The sequence below is a fragment of the Vulpes lagopus genome, chromosome 10, assembly GCF_018345385.1.
Source record: "Vulpes lagopus strain Blue_001 chromosome 10, ASM1834538v1, whole genome shotgun sequence".
NCBI classification, from domain to species: domain Eukaryota; kingdom Metazoa; phylum Chordata; class Mammalia; order Carnivora; family Canidae; genus Vulpes; species Vulpes lagopus.
The window spans coordinates 106,858,523-106,877,576 of NC_054833.1; the positions used below are offsets into that span (position 1 = coordinate 106,858,523).

The 19,054-nt window shown below is 36.2% G+C and overlaps 1 protein-coding gene across 4 annotated transcripts in view; it reads right to left on the reverse strand.

Annotated features, from left to right (window-relative positions):
- Window positions 1-19,054, reverse strand: part of NFAT5 (nuclear factor of activated T cells 5) — a 119,050-nt gene that overhangs the window by 14,321 nt on the left and 85,675 nt on the right. For 3 of the 4 annotated variants that reach the window (XM_041769857.1, XM_041769854.1, XM_041769858.1), the window contains 3 exons: window positions 18,922-18,974; window positions 11,324-11,456; window positions 5,906-5,989 (listed from right to left, as the gene is read on the reverse strand). In XM_041769857.1, coding sequence (XP_041625791.1) covers window positions 5,906-5,989; window positions 11,324-11,456; window positions 18,922-18,974 — 270 coding nt within the window. The remainder of the gene's footprint in view (window positions 1-5,905; window positions 5,990-11,323; window positions 11,457-18,921; window positions 18,975-19,054) is intronic. The other variant, XM_041769856.1, reaches the window with a different exon arrangement.

Genomic DNA, 19,054 nt, shown 5'->3' on the forward strand with positions numbered 1-19,054 from the left:
CATAATGGATAACCAATAAATATTTGCTGAATTAATGAAGAAATTAATAAATGAATCTACTTTACCTTTGTCACAGTCAATTTAGTTCGCTGTGGATTATTTGGTTAATCTTACAGTACATTGTGCATATTTTCATTCTAGTATTTCTGACTTAAAAAGTTCAATATCTAAAGATAAACTTATATTACAGTTCAATGAGAAACTGTATATAAACATCCACTGACAAATAAATCCATCACCTACACAGTTACTGTTTAACATGTCTATATAAAATTTTGCCCAAATTTATTTAGAGGATAATTCTTATTATCATAGTTTTTTCCCCCCTTCTGGAAAATGAGAACAGGTAGAACAAGTTGAGCAAGGGTCTTTATCATCTCCTAAGGAGACCACTGACAAACAGGTAGGTCTACTAGTGTCGACTAATAAGAAAAGGACATTTTGTCTAATGCCCACGCAGAGATACAAGTCTATCTACAGCCATATGCACAAAATCTTTCTATGGCCAATAATAATTGAGGTTTCTGACAATCTGGTCTGTTTGTTGTTCTAGTTCTATATGAGCAGTAGCTGGAAACCTGTTGGTGTTACCCATAAGAATGGAAAGTCTTCCCTGAACTCCCTGGTGTGGGTGGTAAGGGATGCTGAACCTACAGAAAAGAAAACATTTTTCCTGGTATTTTCTCTAGTCTGCTGATACTATTGGGCTTCCCATTCCATTTCTGCTAGTGCTGCTAGAGGTGGGAAAGCACTTACATGGGCTACTTCTGCCCTGTGGTTGGTCAAGAACTTCGAGGTTAAGGTGGGCTCCTTGTCACTGGGTGAAGATCTGGGAGACCCTGAGTCTGGTTCACCTTCTGACAATGGGTTGCCTTCTGTCACTGGGTAGATGACTGGGAGACACTTGGCCTGGATCTTCTACCCTTAGGGGGAGGGCCAGGAGCTGTTGGGCCTGGGTCTTGCTTTGCTGCTGAGGGAAGGGCAAGGAGATGCAGGGCCTGCTGATGCCACCAGCACAGGTGGAAGGGCCTGTGTGCTACTGCCTGATATGAGGGAGGGGATGGGTTGGATCCCTGGGTTCTGCTGTTCCCACTCCAGCAGACAGACTGACCTGCTGCTTCTGGCTTATGTGAAGCCTGTATTTGGGCCCTCTTTGGTTCTACTGTTAGTATACTGGGCCCACCGCTACTTGGCAGATGTGGGGTATGGGGTGAGTTAACCATATAGCTGTTGCTATTACAAATCTGAGTGGGGGATGTGCTAGTCCCCAAATTTTGTTAGTGGATCAGCTGTTGTCATTAGATATGAGTCATCCCACTAAGACTCTGCTAGGCTTTGCCTTTCCTAGTCTTTGAGAGCAGGCTGTTCATGCTTATTTATTGATTTATTCTTTCTGTCTGTGTAGGTTGCCAGTTCTGAGTTGCAGACTTCTCTGGTACCTAATTCAGATAAAATGGTAGATAAAAGAAAACCTAGGAAACTCACTTGTTGTCTATTATTTCCAAGGTATATTTAGAAAGGAGGGACAGGGAAAAATAAGTGTATACTATTATGTCCCAGAACCCACAAATATATCTTTAATGGATCTGTAAACAATATTAAATGGCTTGAGGGATGTCACCCTACTTTGCCTTCCTACATTCTCATTATATATTTATGATCCTTTACAAAATTTCAGGCACTGTTCCAGGTTCCAGTGATGACTAAGATGGATAAAGCCCTACTGCCTGGAAATTACATTTTAGTGAAGGGAGGGAAAAATCAAACATATGAAGTCTGTGTATTATGTAAGGGCTAGGGGAGAACTTTTAAGCAATTCAGAAAACCCACAAAGTAAATAAGACAAACATATTTAACCATCCAAATATCAATGTGAATTTGTAAAGAATAATGGCATTGACAGTTTATGCCAAAACAACTTTTGAACTGTTCTCTCCATCTATGCCGAATAATCTTTGAAATTTATTTTTTTTTTTAAATACTTTATTTATTTATTCATAGAGACACAGCTAGAGAGAAAGAGGCAGAGACACAGGCAGAAGGAGAAGCAGGCACCATGCAGGGAGCCTGACGTGGGACTCGATCCCGGGTCCCCAGGATCACGCCCCCGGCTGCAGGCAGCGCTAAACCGCTGCGCCACCGGGGCTGCCCAATCTTTGAAATTTAGAATAATCTTTACTGGAAGTTTGTTATCAGCAAGCAGTATTTAGGTGGAGTACAAATATGTTTGTATAAATTAAGATTTATAGGGGAAGAAATAATAGAGTAAGAAAATACAGAGTTGTGGAAGAAATCTAAGTCACAAGCTCTATCAGTTACTAGCTGTGTGACCCTGAGGCAAATCACTTAACTTCTCTGAGTCTTGGTTTATTCACCTGTGAAATGGATCGAGATATGGTTCCTCCAAGCTTCTAAACCTTTGCATGTAGTTAAAACCAGTGAGAAAAGTATATGCTCTCAACTATTTTTCACTCATCCAGTGAAGCACTCCTTACAAAGCCGAAACTAAGAGAATGCACATCAATACAAGTTGACCCTTGAACAACGTGGGGGTTGAAGCAATGACCCTGCCATACTAGTTGAACATCCATATAGAACTTGACTCCCTCAAAACTTAACTGATAGCCAACTTTGACCAGATGCCTAACTGATAACATAAATAGTTGATTAACACATATTTTATGTATGTATTACACACGGTTTTCTTACAATAAAGTTAGAGAAAAGAATGTTATTAACAAAATCATAAGGAAACATGCTATGTTGAAAAACATCTACATATAAGTGGACCTGCACAGTTGAAACTTGTATTATTCGAGGGTCAATTAAACTTATCCCTGGGTCCTAACAAACCCGTATCATAGTCTTTGAACCATCTTTCTAGAGTGTCCCCTCATGTCTACCTGTACCTACAGAGATACTTTCTGGAAATATGCTCTAGAAACCATTAATAGTAGCTTACACTGCACACTTTATATTATTTAATTAGTTGTTTTTTGAAGATTTTATTTATTTGACAGAGGAGAAAGCACAAGCAAGGGGAGTAGCAGGCAGAGGCAGAAGGAGGCAGAAGCAGACTCTCCACTGAGCAGGGAGCCCAATGCGGGACTTGATTCCAGAATGCTGGGATCATGATCTAAGCCGAAGGCAGGTGCTTAAATGACTGAGCCACCCAGGCACTCCTATCTAATTTTTATTACTTTTGTGTAAAGTATACATACACAGTTGACTAAAACCAAAAATGAATCATGATACCTTGGCTCTAGATTTAATATCTCACTGAGTAAGCTGTGCAGTCATCCTCCTTACTCCCTACACACTTCCCCCAAACCCTAAGAAATTAGAAACTTATTTTAAAGCAAAAGCTTTCAATATCTTTCAATAATATAATTATTTGGTATCAAGTTCTAAAGCTCAGTGTAATTGATGGCTATTTATAAGAACGTTACTTAGAAGATTCCTGCCAGAACACAAATTTAAAAGTCATTTATGTTGCTCAGTCTTCATTATTAAAAAATCTCTCAGCAACTTGGCATTACACTAATGTTCTAATTTCAAGAGATCATAAAAATAAGCCATATGTCAAAGAAAACTGTTGGTTCTGAAAGCTACTATTTTTATGTCGTTGTTCAGGAAATCTCCAAATAATGATATAAAATTTAAAATGACAAGTAAAAAATTTAAATCAATGTTTAGTATTCAATTCAATTTTCTATCTTTAAAAAATTTTTACCATGATTTGATAAAACTGTCAAAATCAGGTCTAAATTGTGAAAAACTAATAACATGTGTATGTATTTGTTTCTTATCCAGTTTTTTAGCCTTTTAAGATTTTGATCAACTAAATCATTTATTACTAAAAATTAAGCATGACATTTACAACCTTTCAACCTTTAACTCATAATCTTATATTAGAAATTTCATGTTAAACTGGATTAGTGTCCCATTAGTATGATACACTATGAAAGTACCACCACAAAATTCTGGAGAGGGATGCCTGGGTGGCTCAGCGTTTGAGCATCTGCCTTCAGCTCCGGGTGTGATCCCAGAGGCTGGGATCAAGTTCTGCATCAGGCTCCCCATGGGCAGACTGCTTCTCCCTCTCTGTCTCTGCCTCTCTCTCTCATGAATAAATAAAATCTTTAAAAAGATTTTTTTTTGGAGAAAAGCATGGATGGCAAAGTTGGCCAAAAAAAAAAAAAATCATAAATATCCCTGACTTTCTATATGGATTAATTAATTATGGTATTATTCATCTAATAAGCATGGTTTATTTTTTATTTTTTAAAGATTTTATTTATTTATTCATGAGAATACACACACACACACACACACACACACACACACACACAGACACACAGGCAGAGACACAGGCAGAGGGAGAAGCAGGCTCCATGCAGGAAGCCTGATGTGGGACTCGATCCCGGGTCTCCAGGATCATACCCCGGGCCAAAGGTGGCGCTAAACCGCTGAACCACCGGGGCTGCCCAATAAGCATGGTTTAAATAATTTTTGCTTAGATGTGTTACCTTACACACTAGAGCTCAACCTATCCTTCTGTTATTACTGGCTAAGTGACCTAGGGCAAATTTTTAACCTTGGTTTCTTCACCTGTGAAATGAGAATAATAAACTACCTACTTCATAAAGTTTGGAAGATTAAATGAGATAGTGCCAGTAAAAAGTACGGCATATTGCCTAGCACTTAATATACATTTGATAAATATGAGCTATGGTTATCCATTATATAGATTTGTAAATTTTCCTGTAGTTGAATCAGATAAACTTGGCTGTTTACTTATTATTGCAAAATCCCTCACTAATCTACTCTGGATGTGTTCATGGTCAGAAATTAAAATGGTAAGTTATGTACATGAATGCTGGATTTTGCTACTGATGATATTTAATAGACACATCATATTTGATTAAATATTTTTAATTTTAAGATTGGTTTTAACTCATGAATTTCATGGCAGAAAAATATAAATAATGGCTAGGAATTATAAAAATAAATCAATAGGGATTATGTAGTTGGCATCTCCATCTATAATGGCAAAAAAGCATCACCACTGAGTATCTAGTTGTGTTAGAAATCCCTTAAGAAAAAAAAAAATCTTGATTTTGGCCCCTCTGACGTCCCAGGTATTACAGGCTGGGCACAGAATCAAGTCTGCAAGCCGGGGAAAAAAAAAAAAAGAATGAAAGAAAAAAAAATTTACTCTGTGTTACATTATAACATCCTGAAGGTATCTTCATTGTTTCTTGGGGTTGGCAGGAGTAAATATGATGTCAGAAGGAAGGATGATAACAAGAAATCTTTTTTTTTTTTTAAAGATTTTGTTTATTTATTCATAGAGACACAGAGAGAGAGCGAGGCAGAGGAACAGGCAGAGGGAGAAGCAGGCCCCCTATAGGAAGCCCGACATGGGACTCGATCCTGGGTCTCCAGGATCACACCCCAGGATGCAGGCGGCGCTAAACCGCCGCGCCACCATGGCTGCCCAATAACAAGAAATCTAAATAAACTTTTTCAAAATAGTTCAAATTTCAGTTTCAAAATTTCAATGTCAAATATTAATTCTGGTAGCAAGAAGCTTTACAGACCCTATTTTACATAAATTATTGTATTTTATACTTTAACATTAGGGAATAAAAAACATCAGAAAAATCTCCTCTCCTCCAACATACGCTTTAAAAGAGTTTGTTCATATGGTGAATAATGGGAAATACCAAGTTGGGAAATAAGTATCTGCATTCAGTAAAGTTAAACAAATGTTTATTTTGTGACATGGAGGATACCCTGTTAAGTGTTCTAAGCACATAAGAAAAAACAAAATAGTAAGATTTGCCAGACAAAATAAATAGGATCACCTTTTTATAATTTTTGGAAAGAATGGACTTGGTACCTTTCATGGCCTCTTCAAAAGAGCAAGGTCTTGAAGGACTAGATATTTCTTTCTTCACATTTACATTCAAAGCACCAGCTGCTGCTATAAAAGCAAAACAAAAAGATTGATGTATTTATTTAAACTTTCCCTAAGAAAAAGGTGTACCCTAAAAATCTTTAATTGGAATATTTCCTATAAAATATTATTAAATTATTTTTTTTAGCAGAAAATCTAAGCAGAGAGAGTTTTTATAATCACCAATCTATGCCCTAAAAACTCACCAACCAAATGGGCAGTAACATGCTCATGTATCAAAACAAGAAACAATAGCAACTTAAAATCCTTTTTGTAACAGTATTGACATTGACAATATGTGATGAGTAGAAGACTGATGTGAAACCTTTTTTCTTCCCCCTTTCCCCCCCCTCCATGCTGGGCGTGGAGCCCAATGCAGGGCTTGAATTCACAATCTTTAGATCAAGACCTGAGCTGAGATCAAGAGTTGGATGCTGCACCCAGGTGCCCCATGATGGATATAAAACTCTTAAAATTCATCAAATATATTTTAACACCAGAATGAAAAAAATTCACCATTCATTTACATAAATGATTTATTAAAATAATACTGATTGAGAAATGTTAATCAATCAGTTGAACTAAATTAAAAATGTGATAAATAGGGGATCCCTGGGTGGCTCAGCGGTTTGGCGCCTGCCTTTGGACCAGGGCGCAATCCTGGAGACCCGGGATGGAGTCCTGTGTCAGGCTCCTGGCATGGAGCCTGCTTCTCCCACCTCCTGTGTCTCTGCCTCGCTCTCTCTGTGTTTATCATAAATAAATAAATAAATAAATAAATAAATAAATAAATAAATAAATAAATCTTTTAAAAAAGTGATAAACAGAACCTATAACATTATGATTATTCCTTTTGTAAAGCCTTGGAAAAAATAATCTTTGTATATTATTAATAGAGAATTTCTAGACTATAACATCTAGTCATAGCAACTACAGCTACCATGGCAACTTTAAATTTAATGGACCTGAGAGTAGGGTTCAGTTCTAAAATGATAAATAGGGACACGCCTGGGTGGCTTAGAAGTTGAGTGTCTGCCTTCAGCCGAGGGTGTGATCCTGGGATCCAGGATCTAGTCCCACATTGGGCTCCCTGTGAGGAGACTGCTTCTCCCTTTGCCTATGTCTCTGCCTCTCTCTCTCTGTCTCTCATGAATAAATAAATAAATCTTAAAAAAAAAATCTTTGACTTACTCAGAATGGGAACGAAATCACCTTATTTTCAATTTCTTTTAAATTTTTATCTTGGGATCCCTGGGTGGCTCAGAGGTTTAGTGCCTGCCTTGGGTCCAGGGCGTGATCCTGGAGTCCCGGGATCGAGTCCCACGTCAGGCTCCCTGCATGGAGCCTGCTTCTCCCTCTGCCTGTATGTCTGCCTCTCTCTCTCTCTCTCTCTCTCTCATGAATAAATAAAATCTTTAAAAAGAAAAAAAAATAAATTTTTATCTTTATTTATTTTTAAGTAAAGTGTATACCCAATGTGGGGCTTGAACTAACAACCCTGAGATCAAGCATGGTGCTCTACTGACTGAGCCAGCCAAGAGTTCCACCTTATTTTCAATTTCTTATTTTTGATAGGACAATGTGAAATGATACTTATGAAGAGACTATAAAGAGCTAGTTAGTTGTGAATAAAAAGACAAAATGAACACATCTAAGAATGAAGTTAAATAACTTAGTGTGCTACACAGGAAGTCCAATGAATGACATACAGGGAACTGAATGGAAAAGAAATCCATAGACAGTTTTAAAGCATAACAATAATTCTAACAATTACAGACTTACCTATCATCCATCCATCTATCAATCTATCAATCTACCAATCTAGAGCTTGAGTGTGTGAGCAGGGTAGGGAATAGGAGAGGGAGGGAGAATCTTAAGAAGGCTCCACACCCAATGCAGAGCCTGATGCAGGGCTTGACCTCATGACCCTGAGATTATAACCTGAGCAGAAAACAAAAGTTGGATGCCTAATCAATTGAGCCACCCAGGTACCCCGCAACCACAGATTTAAAAATAGAAATCTTGGAAAACATTTAAATTTCAACTTTTAAAATCAAGTTTTAGTCAATTGTTGTTAGAGAAAAAAAAAAAGAATAATTATTATATCCCTCATTTCTTACAGAAATACCACTGCTGTGTCACTGCAAAAAATACCTGATGTGATTTACGTGTCTTCATAGAGTGAAGTGAAAACTTTGGTGACTAACTGGCAAAGTTTTATGACCCTGCAAACTAAAAGCTTGGGAACATGCACATGAAGTATATTTTTTAGCTCTAGACTCAGAGCGCTGTAGAGGAGCTTTATCTGGCAAAGCATGCAGAACCAGTTTATGTTCAATTGAACCCTTGCCCCAATCACATGTACCAAATATCCATGATCCCCGCATTTTCTGCATAACTATGTTAGACTATGAGTACAGTCTCAGATCTCCAGAGCAGACAGAGCTTGGAAGCACTGGTTGGTGCACAAAGGCCCTCTAGGTATAGAATGAAGCTAAGAAAGAAAAGAAGGCTACCAGACTGGGGAACCCTCCTTCCTTGTGTTGCCATATCTGACTTAGAACTCCCAAGCATTCTGATAATCCTAAATTCAACTCTCCTCTTTCAGGTTGGTATGAAAGTACCTTGGTCAAATCAGGAGGACAGGACATATTAATTTGCTAGTTTAATTATAACTTTTAAATATTTAGGCAAGTAGTATAATAGTCATCATTTCTACAATACTGGGGTAGTCCTAGTTTTTGCTGTTATAATTATACACCACTGAATACTCAAATGTTTAACCACAGTCCCCAGATGAATCACAACAGCAATTGGTTTATCATGAGATAGTGCAAATTTTCTATAACCAAGTTTTCCTGAAAATCATATTCTCTCTCATGTATATCTGAAAAGATTATATTTCAGAAAACACAAGAAGTGAAATTATAGCAAAGTTATTTTTAAAAAATATTTTATTTATTTATTCATGAGAGAGAGAGGCAGAGACACAGGCAGAGGGAGAAGCAGGCTCCATGTAGGGAGCCCAACATGGGACTAAATCCCGGGACACCAGGACCACACCCCGGACTGAAGGCAGGCGTTAAACCGCTGAGCCACCCGGGGATCCCCAGGAAAATTCTTTAATTAACTATATCATAAAGGCAGAAACTGAAGCATTAGGTCTTATTACAAAGTTTGCATAGTATGTATTTATTTGATTAAGAGATTCTGAGTATAACTGTTATCTATTGAAGACAAAATATGAAAGGAAAAACTTAAAAGAATAGACATGTTAATGATTGCCTAAATGTGGCCAAAGATAGCCAATTAGTGTATGCTGTTAAGCAGAAGACTTAAAAGCTGTTTTATCTGCCAATTTTTCAAAGGGAAATTTCTTTTTTTTTTTTAAAGATTTATTTATTTATTCATGATAGACAGAGAGAGAGAGAGGGAGAGAGAGAGAGAGAGGCAGAGGGAGAAGCAGGCTCCATGCCAGGAGCCCGATGCAGGACTCGATTCCGGGACTCCAGGATCGCACCCTGGACCAAAGGCAGGCGCCAAACCGCTGAGCCACCCAGGGATCCCCTCAAAGGGAAATTTCTAATCATCAATATGCATCAGTAAGAAAGGACAGTACTAAGAGAGGATTCTTAGTGCTGACACTAAACACTTCAAAGTCCAAAATGTTCTTCATAATTAATCAATAAAAGCAAACAAATAACCATAAAACCTCAGTATTTTCAACACCGCAAAATCTTTGAGGCTATTCCCTGACTAGATACCTACACTTCCCTCTTCCCTTTCCACACAAATGATACAGCTCATTAGTTCTGTATCAATTATGCCAGCTTTCTCCTCACGAGTAAGCTCCTCTTAACAAAAAATATTAAATGCCACTATTTAAGTAATTTAGCAATTACTAAAATGCTTTAGCTACCATTAGTTTTAAGTCAAACTTTCTTGGATTTTTGAGACCTTTCTAGAAAGAAAACAATAAAATATTTGGTCTCTTTGAGTATCTTCTCTTTTATTTATTTATTTTTGAAACCAGTATATTATTTCTAAACCTTGCCTTTTCCTGCCTGAAAATTTTACTGCTGATCTTTTATTCTGAGACAAATATTAATTTCATTAATGCTATGTAATGTAGCATACTTTTACAGCAAACTGGTGGATAATAATAAGCAATGCTGTGAAATTTAGACATATTTTATTTTTATTTTTTAATAAATTTTATTTTATTTGTTTATTCATGAGAGACAGAGAGAAAGAGAGGCAGAGACACAAGCAGAGGGAGAAGCAGGCTCCATGCAGGGAGCCTAATATGGGACTCGATCCTGGGACTCTGCGATCATGCCCTGAGCCAAAGGCAGGCGCTCAACCATTGTGCCACCCAGGCGTCCCTAGACATGATTTTTTAAAAAGGGGATAGATTCATTAAATGATAGAAAGTAATTATCAAGATAAGATTAACTCAGGTCTAGTTACGGTTTCCATTGCTTTTTCTTGCCTGGGCTTTTTTCCCCTCTGCCACCTTTAGTCACCTTGTACCTCAATGAATCCTGAACTATATGGGAATAACATAAATAATAAACTTAAAATATGGAAGAAATGCTAATTCTGAAGTATGCCTGAGACTGGAATGAACTGAACCAATGGTAAACATAGCAGAAATCAAGCATAGGTCAATGGAACATGTATAGAGTTTCATTTTCTAAAATATTCCCCCTACTTTTGCCAGGAAAAGGCTTCTCTTCTTTAAGCAACTAAATGTGTAGGGAAGAAATTCTTAAGAGACTTTACCCAGAGATCTTCTAAACTTATGAACATTTCAATTGTTTTTATTGTTCTGGTTTCTAAAGGAACTACTTTACCTTAATGCTTGAAATTGTATTTGAAATATTAACCAAATTAATATTTTTGACTACAAATTAGAAAATGTTACATGCATATAACTCCACTTGTGATTTTATCATTTATCAATCCAAGCTTATCTCTCCCTCTCCCAAAATGCATCCTATAGGCCAGATACAGACTAAACTATTAAGTTTTTCAAAGTCGTCACTTTTACCTTTCGTATATAAGAGGTACTAAATGAATGATAACTCTTACCAAGTAATATGGATGATATAATTCTGTAGAGTAAACTTCAGAGCATTCCTAGCTTTTCTTTATACTATTGGAGCATAAGCAGAAATAATATCCTTGACATAAGAGTAAAAACAGTATGTGGTGGACATCTTCTTAGGAAATCATGCCCTTAGAAATCAATTCATCCTAGCACACAACTTTTTCTTTTTGGTTGACTGGTCTTCATATGCTTCCAAAAAATTAGAAATTAGTGATTGATTTTAGTTCAGAATTTTTATTTTGACATACCTGGGTCAGGAGTGTAAGTGAATGGCTGAACATCATGAGATCTTCCAGCATTGGTCACTACATATATTCCCACTGATACTGGCAACGTTATATGTTGGTCATGATATGGGGGAACCTTCACAATAAGATGATTCTAAATTTAAAGGAAATAACAAGAGTCAAAAAAGAAGCAATATTTAAATTAAAAATTTGAAATAATTATAATTAAGTACATTTCCTATTAGCTGTAAAGTATAAAAAGTCTGACTAGGAAAAAAAAAGCATTTTAAAGCTCAGGTTTACAGGCATCATGACATTAAACTTAAAACTGCTTTTAATTTATTTTTATTTTTATTTTTTTAGTATTTTACTTATTCATGAGAGACACAGAGAAAGAGAGAGAAACAGAGATACAGGCAGAGGGAGAAGCAGGCCTCCCACAAGGAGCCCTGATGTGGGACTCCATCCGGGGATCACGCCCTGAGCTGAAGGCAGATGCTCAACCACTGAGCCACTCAAGTGTCCCTGCTTTTAATGTTTTACAACAGCTTACAAGGTGCTTCTCCCGCCAACTATCTCTCTTTTCCATTCTCCCTGAGCTTGTTACATTCTGGCCATGCCAACCTTCTCAGTCCAGTCTTTTAACACATTAAATTCATTTTTGTTTTTACCTCACAGCTATTACAACTTGCTTGTCTCTCCCACTGAAATATTCTTCGTTCGCCTCTTCAAATGGCTAGTTCTTAACCCATTTTCAGGTCTTACTCAAAATGTTACCTCCACATAGAGGCCGGCCTTCTATGACCATACTACTTGAAGTAGTAACCCTTCCCAACCGGGTCACATAATCTTATTTCTAAAACAGCATTTATCACCACTTTAAATTACTGTGATTGTTTTTTCACTCTCCAATCACAAGAATTTAAGCTCTGTAAGAACCTAGGATGTTCTGTTCTTCATTCTATAACCACTGTTAAACACCTTATATAATATAGATCAAATGTATTTGTTGAATTAAAAAATGAATAAATTAAAAAAAAATGAATAAATTTTGAGGAAAAAAATATGCCCACCAAGCACAATGTCAATTATATGTTTTGTACAACATTAATTGTGAAGTGCCTTTCGCAATGCAGTTCACAACTGCTTCCTAACCACTTTCCCATTTAAAGTCAGATAGAGTTCAGTGTACCCAACCCTACCAAATCAAAGTTATTTTTTTGTCAGATAGTAGCAGAAGCATCCTCATAAGAAAAAAGTTTATAGTGCTTCATCAGCACTCACTCAAAGAAGACTTCATCTTCTTGAACCATATTTGAGTTTTGCAACTTCTTCCCTAGTATATTATAGTAATGGGAAGGAGTATTAAGGGTTAGCGATTATGTTTTTCTACTGAGGATGTGATATGCAGGAGGTTAATGATGGCAAATGAGGATGATGTGAGTTTTCTTTTCTTTTTTTAAGATTTATTTATTTATTCATGTGAGACACAGAGAGAGGCAGAGACACAAGCAGAGGAGAAGCAGGCTCCCCATGGGGAGCCCGACGCAGGACTCCACCCCAGGACCCCGGGATTACACCCTGAGCTGAAGGCAGACGCTCAGCCACTGAGCCACCCAGGCGTCCTTCTTATTTAGCTAGACTACAGTTGATTGACTCAGTTCATAGAACTGAGTGACAAGTGACAAGTGGGGCCAAGATCAAGGTTTCAATTTTTGAGCAATTAGTTCGTTTCTAAGCCATTTTTTAAAAAGATTTATTTATTTTTGATAGACATAGAGAGAGAGAGAGAGAAAGGCAGAGACACAGGAGGAGGGAGAAGCAGGCTCCATGCCGGGAGCCTGACATGGGACTCGATCCCGGGTCTCCAGGATTGCGCCCTGGGCCAAAGGCAGGCGCTAAACCGCTGAGCCACCCAGGGATTCCCCGTTTCTTTTCTTTCTTTTTTTTTTTTTTAAGATTTTATTCATTTATTCATGAGAGACACAGAAAGAGAGGGAGAGACTGAAGCAGGCTCCATGCAGGAAGCCCGATGTAGGACTTGATCCTGGGACCCCAGGATCATACCCCGGGCTGAAGGCAGATGCTTAACCACTAAGCCACCCAGGCGCCCCTGGATTCCCCATTTCTAAGCCATCTTAAAACACTCTCTGAAACAGTCATGTTAGAAGTAAAGAAATAGCTTCTGATTTATGGCACTATACCTCCTAAGCCCAGTTAGCCATCCTCCCCCAAATCAATCAATCAATCAATCAATCAATCAATCACTTTTTAAGCTAGGTGAAAACACATGTATACATGAGTGTATGTCTACAGATATTTGGACATACTGAAAGCACATACTCAAATACACATAAGCTCATCAAAAAATGTATCTGCATTGATCTAACTTCTAATAAACAGTTTTAAAATTCTGCTTACTCTTAACGTTACTCTTTTGTTTGAACATTCTAACTATGTCACAAAGCAGTCCAACCTGAAGAGATGTTTGAATGGATGGGCTTATGAGGTTATCCTCTCATTCTTAAAATTATTTGGCAAATTTTGCAACTGAAATTATTCTTCTGAATAAAATCTTATTTCTTGGTAATCAGTAACAGAATTAGTATTTAAAAGTTGGATGCATATGTTATTTAAAAGCTTTTACTCCACTTGGTTTGAGAGTATATTTAAACAAATCTAATTTGAAACCTTTAAAAAACCAAATGAACCTATTTTTTTTTTTTTTTTTTTGCCAAATGAACCTATTTTTATACTAATCTTTCACACTCTCTCAATTTGCATCTAGAAATTCTACAAGTGATTTGAATTAAAAACTAGGTAAATTATGAAGTGATAGAAAGTTGTTTTTAAACACTATTTTAGTAAATTAAGAGCAATTAGCTACCATTAAGTTAGGAGCACAATACAGATAAAACACACAAAGGGTTGGGAGGCCTTTGGAGCAAGTCAATATTCTCTAGCATAAAAATAGAAGCATATCTTAATTTTAATTTCTTAGAAAAAATCTGCCTGGGTTCAAAATAACAATTTTCTTCTCAGTAGATAATTTTTTTTTAAATTTATAAGCTATGGTGCTAGATATTTTCCATTCTCCTAAACCTAAATTTATCATTGCCACGTTCATTTTGCAGTTGAGGATATGTCTACATATGTACAATTAGAAACACTAACAAAATTCCTAATAAAATAATTTGAAAATATGCAACCTCTAAGCCTTTGCTTAGTCTAGATGTTCCCAAAAATTCTGAGGATCTCTTTTGGCATTTCTTTTAATAACTTTCCATATTTAAACTGATAATTCCATCTTTTCCAAAACTCCTAAGCTTCTCTTTATTTTTTATTGTTTCCCTCTAAAGAGTGCAATAGAAAGACCTCAGAAGACTAAAGATTGAGAAATAACAATCTATACAACTCTGTATTTTTGATACATTAATGCCTGTTTCATGTTTTATAAAACAAGCTATTCTTTTTTTTTTTTTTTTGAAGATTTTATTTATTTATTTATGAGAGACACATAGAGAAAGGCAGAGACCAGGCAGAGGGAGAAGCAGGCTCCATGCAGGGAGCCTGATGTGGGACTCGATCCTAGGTCCCAGGATCATATCCTGGGCTGAAGGCAGAGCCAAACTGCTGGGCCATCGGGGCTGCCCTAAAACAAGCTATTTTTTTTTTTTTTTTAAACAAGCTATTCTTAAATTGAATTATATACTTCTTAGTTTCTAATATAACCATTCTTAGCTTCTAGATCCCTTTTTAAGATCATCTCCGTATTTCAAGCTGTGAAACTCTTGCTTTCTTTCAAAACCAACTTATGTTTAAGACTATGTATAGGGGATCCCTGGGTGGCGCAGCGGTTTGGCGCCTGCCTTTGGCCCAGGGCACGATCCTGGAGACCCGGGATCGAATCCCACGTCGGGCTCCTGGTGCATGGAGCCTGCTTCTCTCTCGGCCTGTGTCTCTGTCTCTCTCTCTCTCTCTGTATGACTATCATAAAAAAAAAAAAAAAAAAAAAGACTACGTATATATACATAGATTATATAATCTAACTATATGTGAAAGATAAATCTTAAGAGATTGATCTTTAAGATATATATCTTTTGTATATATTTAATAGGCAGAATTTATCTGAAATTGTTAAGCTGGGAGTAGATATAATGACCATGTGCCTATCACATTTGGTATATATGTGCACAAGATATTATTGCTTTGAACAGAAGAGCCAGATATTAAACAAAGAACTGTTTTTCCCAGACTTCATTAATCTCAATTTATTTAAGTCTATTTTTAAAGTATTATTCATTCTTACTGTCTACTCAACATGGGGCTCAAACTCACAATCCTGAGGTCAGGAGTCATATGCACCTTCAACTGAACCAGCCAGGACCTCTCAACTTTTAAACTTATATTATTTTTAATTTATTTTATTATTTTTTAAACTTCTGAATAATAAAAAAGCTTAACGACTGATGAGTTAATTTTGGAGTTGCAAACGAAGTTATCACAATTACTCATAACTGCAATTTGCAAAGTTATCTTTAAATGGTCTTTTCTACTATACCATCTTTTGTTCATTTTTTAATACTACAGAGGTCCTTTCAGCTTTTCTGTATAGACCTGGTATTTCTTTACTGACTAAAATTTCTTTTCTCTTGTTTTCTGAGTACTCTTTCCTCTAAATGTTTATTTTTCCAAACAATTCTTTTAAAAGTAATCTCTACACATAAGCTCAAACCCACAACCCCCAGATAGAGTCACATGCTCCACCAACTGAGCCAGCCAGGCACCCCTAAATGTTTTGGTTTTTTTTCTTTTTCTTTAATATAATCTGTTGGATCAATTCTTTATATCTCCATTGTGATCCAACTCTAAAACACTTCCCAGAAAGTCTCTTAGGAAAAAAAAGACAGAAAGCTCTCTGAAAAAGATAAAAATTTAAAAATGAAAAGAACTATAGAATTAATGAAAGATCATATTATGTTTTAGTTTGTTATACATACTTGCTTGAAAAAACCCCAGGACCTCTAGATAAAGTCACCAAATAAGGACATTAATTCCTTTCCATTCCACCATGTCTTATTTTTATGATTATTCTTCTTTAATCTATTGTAGCTGGTATAACTACCCTGAAAAAAAGTGTTTTAAGAATATTAACTACCCCATGCCTCAAAGGTAAAGAAGTAAAAAAAGGAAGCACGGAAAGAAGGAAGGAAGAGGAAGAGGGAGAGGAGTTAGAAGAAGAAGAGGGGGAGAAGAAGAGGAAGGTGAAAGATGAGGAAGAGGAGGAGGAGGAGAAAAGACTTAACAAAAGACTTAACTTCTTAACACTTCTTAAGTTCTATATGAATCAGCAAGTTAAGACTATAATTTGTTGTAGCTATCTTAATATTTTGTACAATTTATAGGGCAAGTTTCTCAGTCTCCAGAACTAGTTTTCTTATCTATGAACTATATCATAAGGTAAGGAAGAGAAATTATAATAGAATATTACTAGAAAGGAATTTACATTAATCTAACCAACTCATCAAAAAACAAAATGTTTATAGAACACATAGAAGTACTGCACAGATAAGTTAAGCTTTAGTCAGGACCAAAACTACAGGCATGTAAGAGCCTGGTTGAAATCAGGGTTTTAAGTCCCCTCAGAAAGAATAAGGAACCTCAGACCCCAGGGTCCTAATTTTCTTCAAAGTGAATAAAATGAACTGACAGTTTTTTTTTTTATATATGTTAAGTGCTTAATATTATGAGGAACACAGAAGACTCAAAATATATTGTTCCTAACCTCTGGGAGTCCTTGAAAGGAAGCCACTGTAGTTCATGGGGAATGGGAATGGTCTGATCAAATAAATTATATAAGAAATCATAAAATGTCAGAGTTAGAAGGAATCTCTCATATAATCTAGTAAAAATTTACGTATTAGAAAACTTGGGCACAGAAGTGACCTGTCTTATTTAGGTAACACAGACTGTTAGTGATAAAGTAAGTGCTAGAACTTCAGTTAAGACATATTGCCCAAAGGTAATGTGACAAACAAATGACTGTTAAGTCCCACTATCTCTTTTTGACAGCATGTAGTAGTAGTGTAAAGCCAGAGGAAAACTTTCTACATAGCATTTATCTAGGTGTATAAGAAGCTCCACTTATTATAGGATACTATTTTGTGAAGAATTAACTCAACCCAAAGTAAGATTTAGTTTTTGCCCTTGGCTACTGAAAAGTAATCTCTAAGACCTTTAATTTCTGCTTGATAGGGGTATCTCTGATTTGGGACTTTTGCCACTGGATTAACACATCCAACAATGTGATTTACGAAGGGGACTTTGGAATATGTCATATTAGTTTCAAGCTCTGATGGAACTGAGCACTAAAGGTTAGCTGCATGGGCAATATGTGACTGAGCCCTAACAAAAACTCTGGGTACAATGGCTTGATGAGTTTCCTGATTGATAATACTCTGTGTATTGTCACACATGGATGTGCTGAGAGTGTAAGGCATCCTGAGGACAACAGAGGCTTCACCTTCGGGACCTTCCCAGACCTTGCTCTATGGGTCTTTTCCTTCTGGCTGGTTCTGATTTGTGTCCTTTTGCTTTAATAAAACTGAAATTAAATATAGTGCTTCCTGAATTTTGTGGGTTATTCTAGCAAATCTGAGTAGGGAGTGGGAACCTCTAAATCTGAAGCCTACTGTTCAAAAATGAAAGTGGTCAGGAGACTCCTGAACTTGTGCCTAGTATCTGAAGTGAGGGCAGTATCAGAGAACACTGTGCCCTTAGCTTTGAGTTTGGCAATGTATTATAGTGGATATATATTTTAGATTTTATTAAAAAAATACAAAGCAATAAAAAAAACTTTAAAAGTTACAAACTTTTTTGCTAAATTGGCCAATCTCTAATTTTTTCCTCTTCCATCTCTCCTGTTTGCTTTCATGTGCTATTTTCTACTCCTTTTCTTCTCCTCTGGTAAATTTTAGGCTTTGGGTATTTTACATGTAAGTTTGTTCCTCTCTTCATGATCTATACCTATGTGTTATTCTGCATATGCCTTCTATCTGATTTGTTCATTAATTTGTCCTTCTCTTCTGATAGTCTTAACTTCTGTAAGTGTAATACTATTTGTTCCACATTCTAATTCATAAGCCAGTTTTTTACCCTGTTTTCAAGCTCTTTTTACTTGTCATTTAGAAAATAACGTATGGTGAGGTCCTACAGACCCTTTAAATGTAACAAACAGTGCCTCTGCGAAAAAGTAACTAACAAACATAGAACACCTACACAGAGCAGGTACTCAATAAATAAGTTTCCCTTTGATTTAACTAAATAGTAAATCTGGATAATCCAAATCCTCAGAACAAACAAATATCAGGAAAGAAAGGTTTCATTTATTAACAATGATAATTTATTAATGCTTCTAACTTTTAAAAATAGGTAACTGTCATTTTTAGCATCAGTGGAATAATTCCATTTCAGTTAGAGAAATTCTCAAGAAAGAAACTTTTAAATGATTTGTATGAATTCTACATAAAGAAGAAATTTAATCTGTTGATCAGGAAAATTTCAGAACAAAACTAAATTTCTCAGAGAGTAAATAAACTACAAAAAGGGTTAAATTATACCTGATGAAATAATTCCATGTCAATTTCAGCTTCTGACTTCCAAGAGTTTTCATCTGATTGAAATAAAAACAGTAATTTACTAAAATTCTGAAACTCTTTTTACTTTGTAGCTATTATTGTATCTTTATAACAA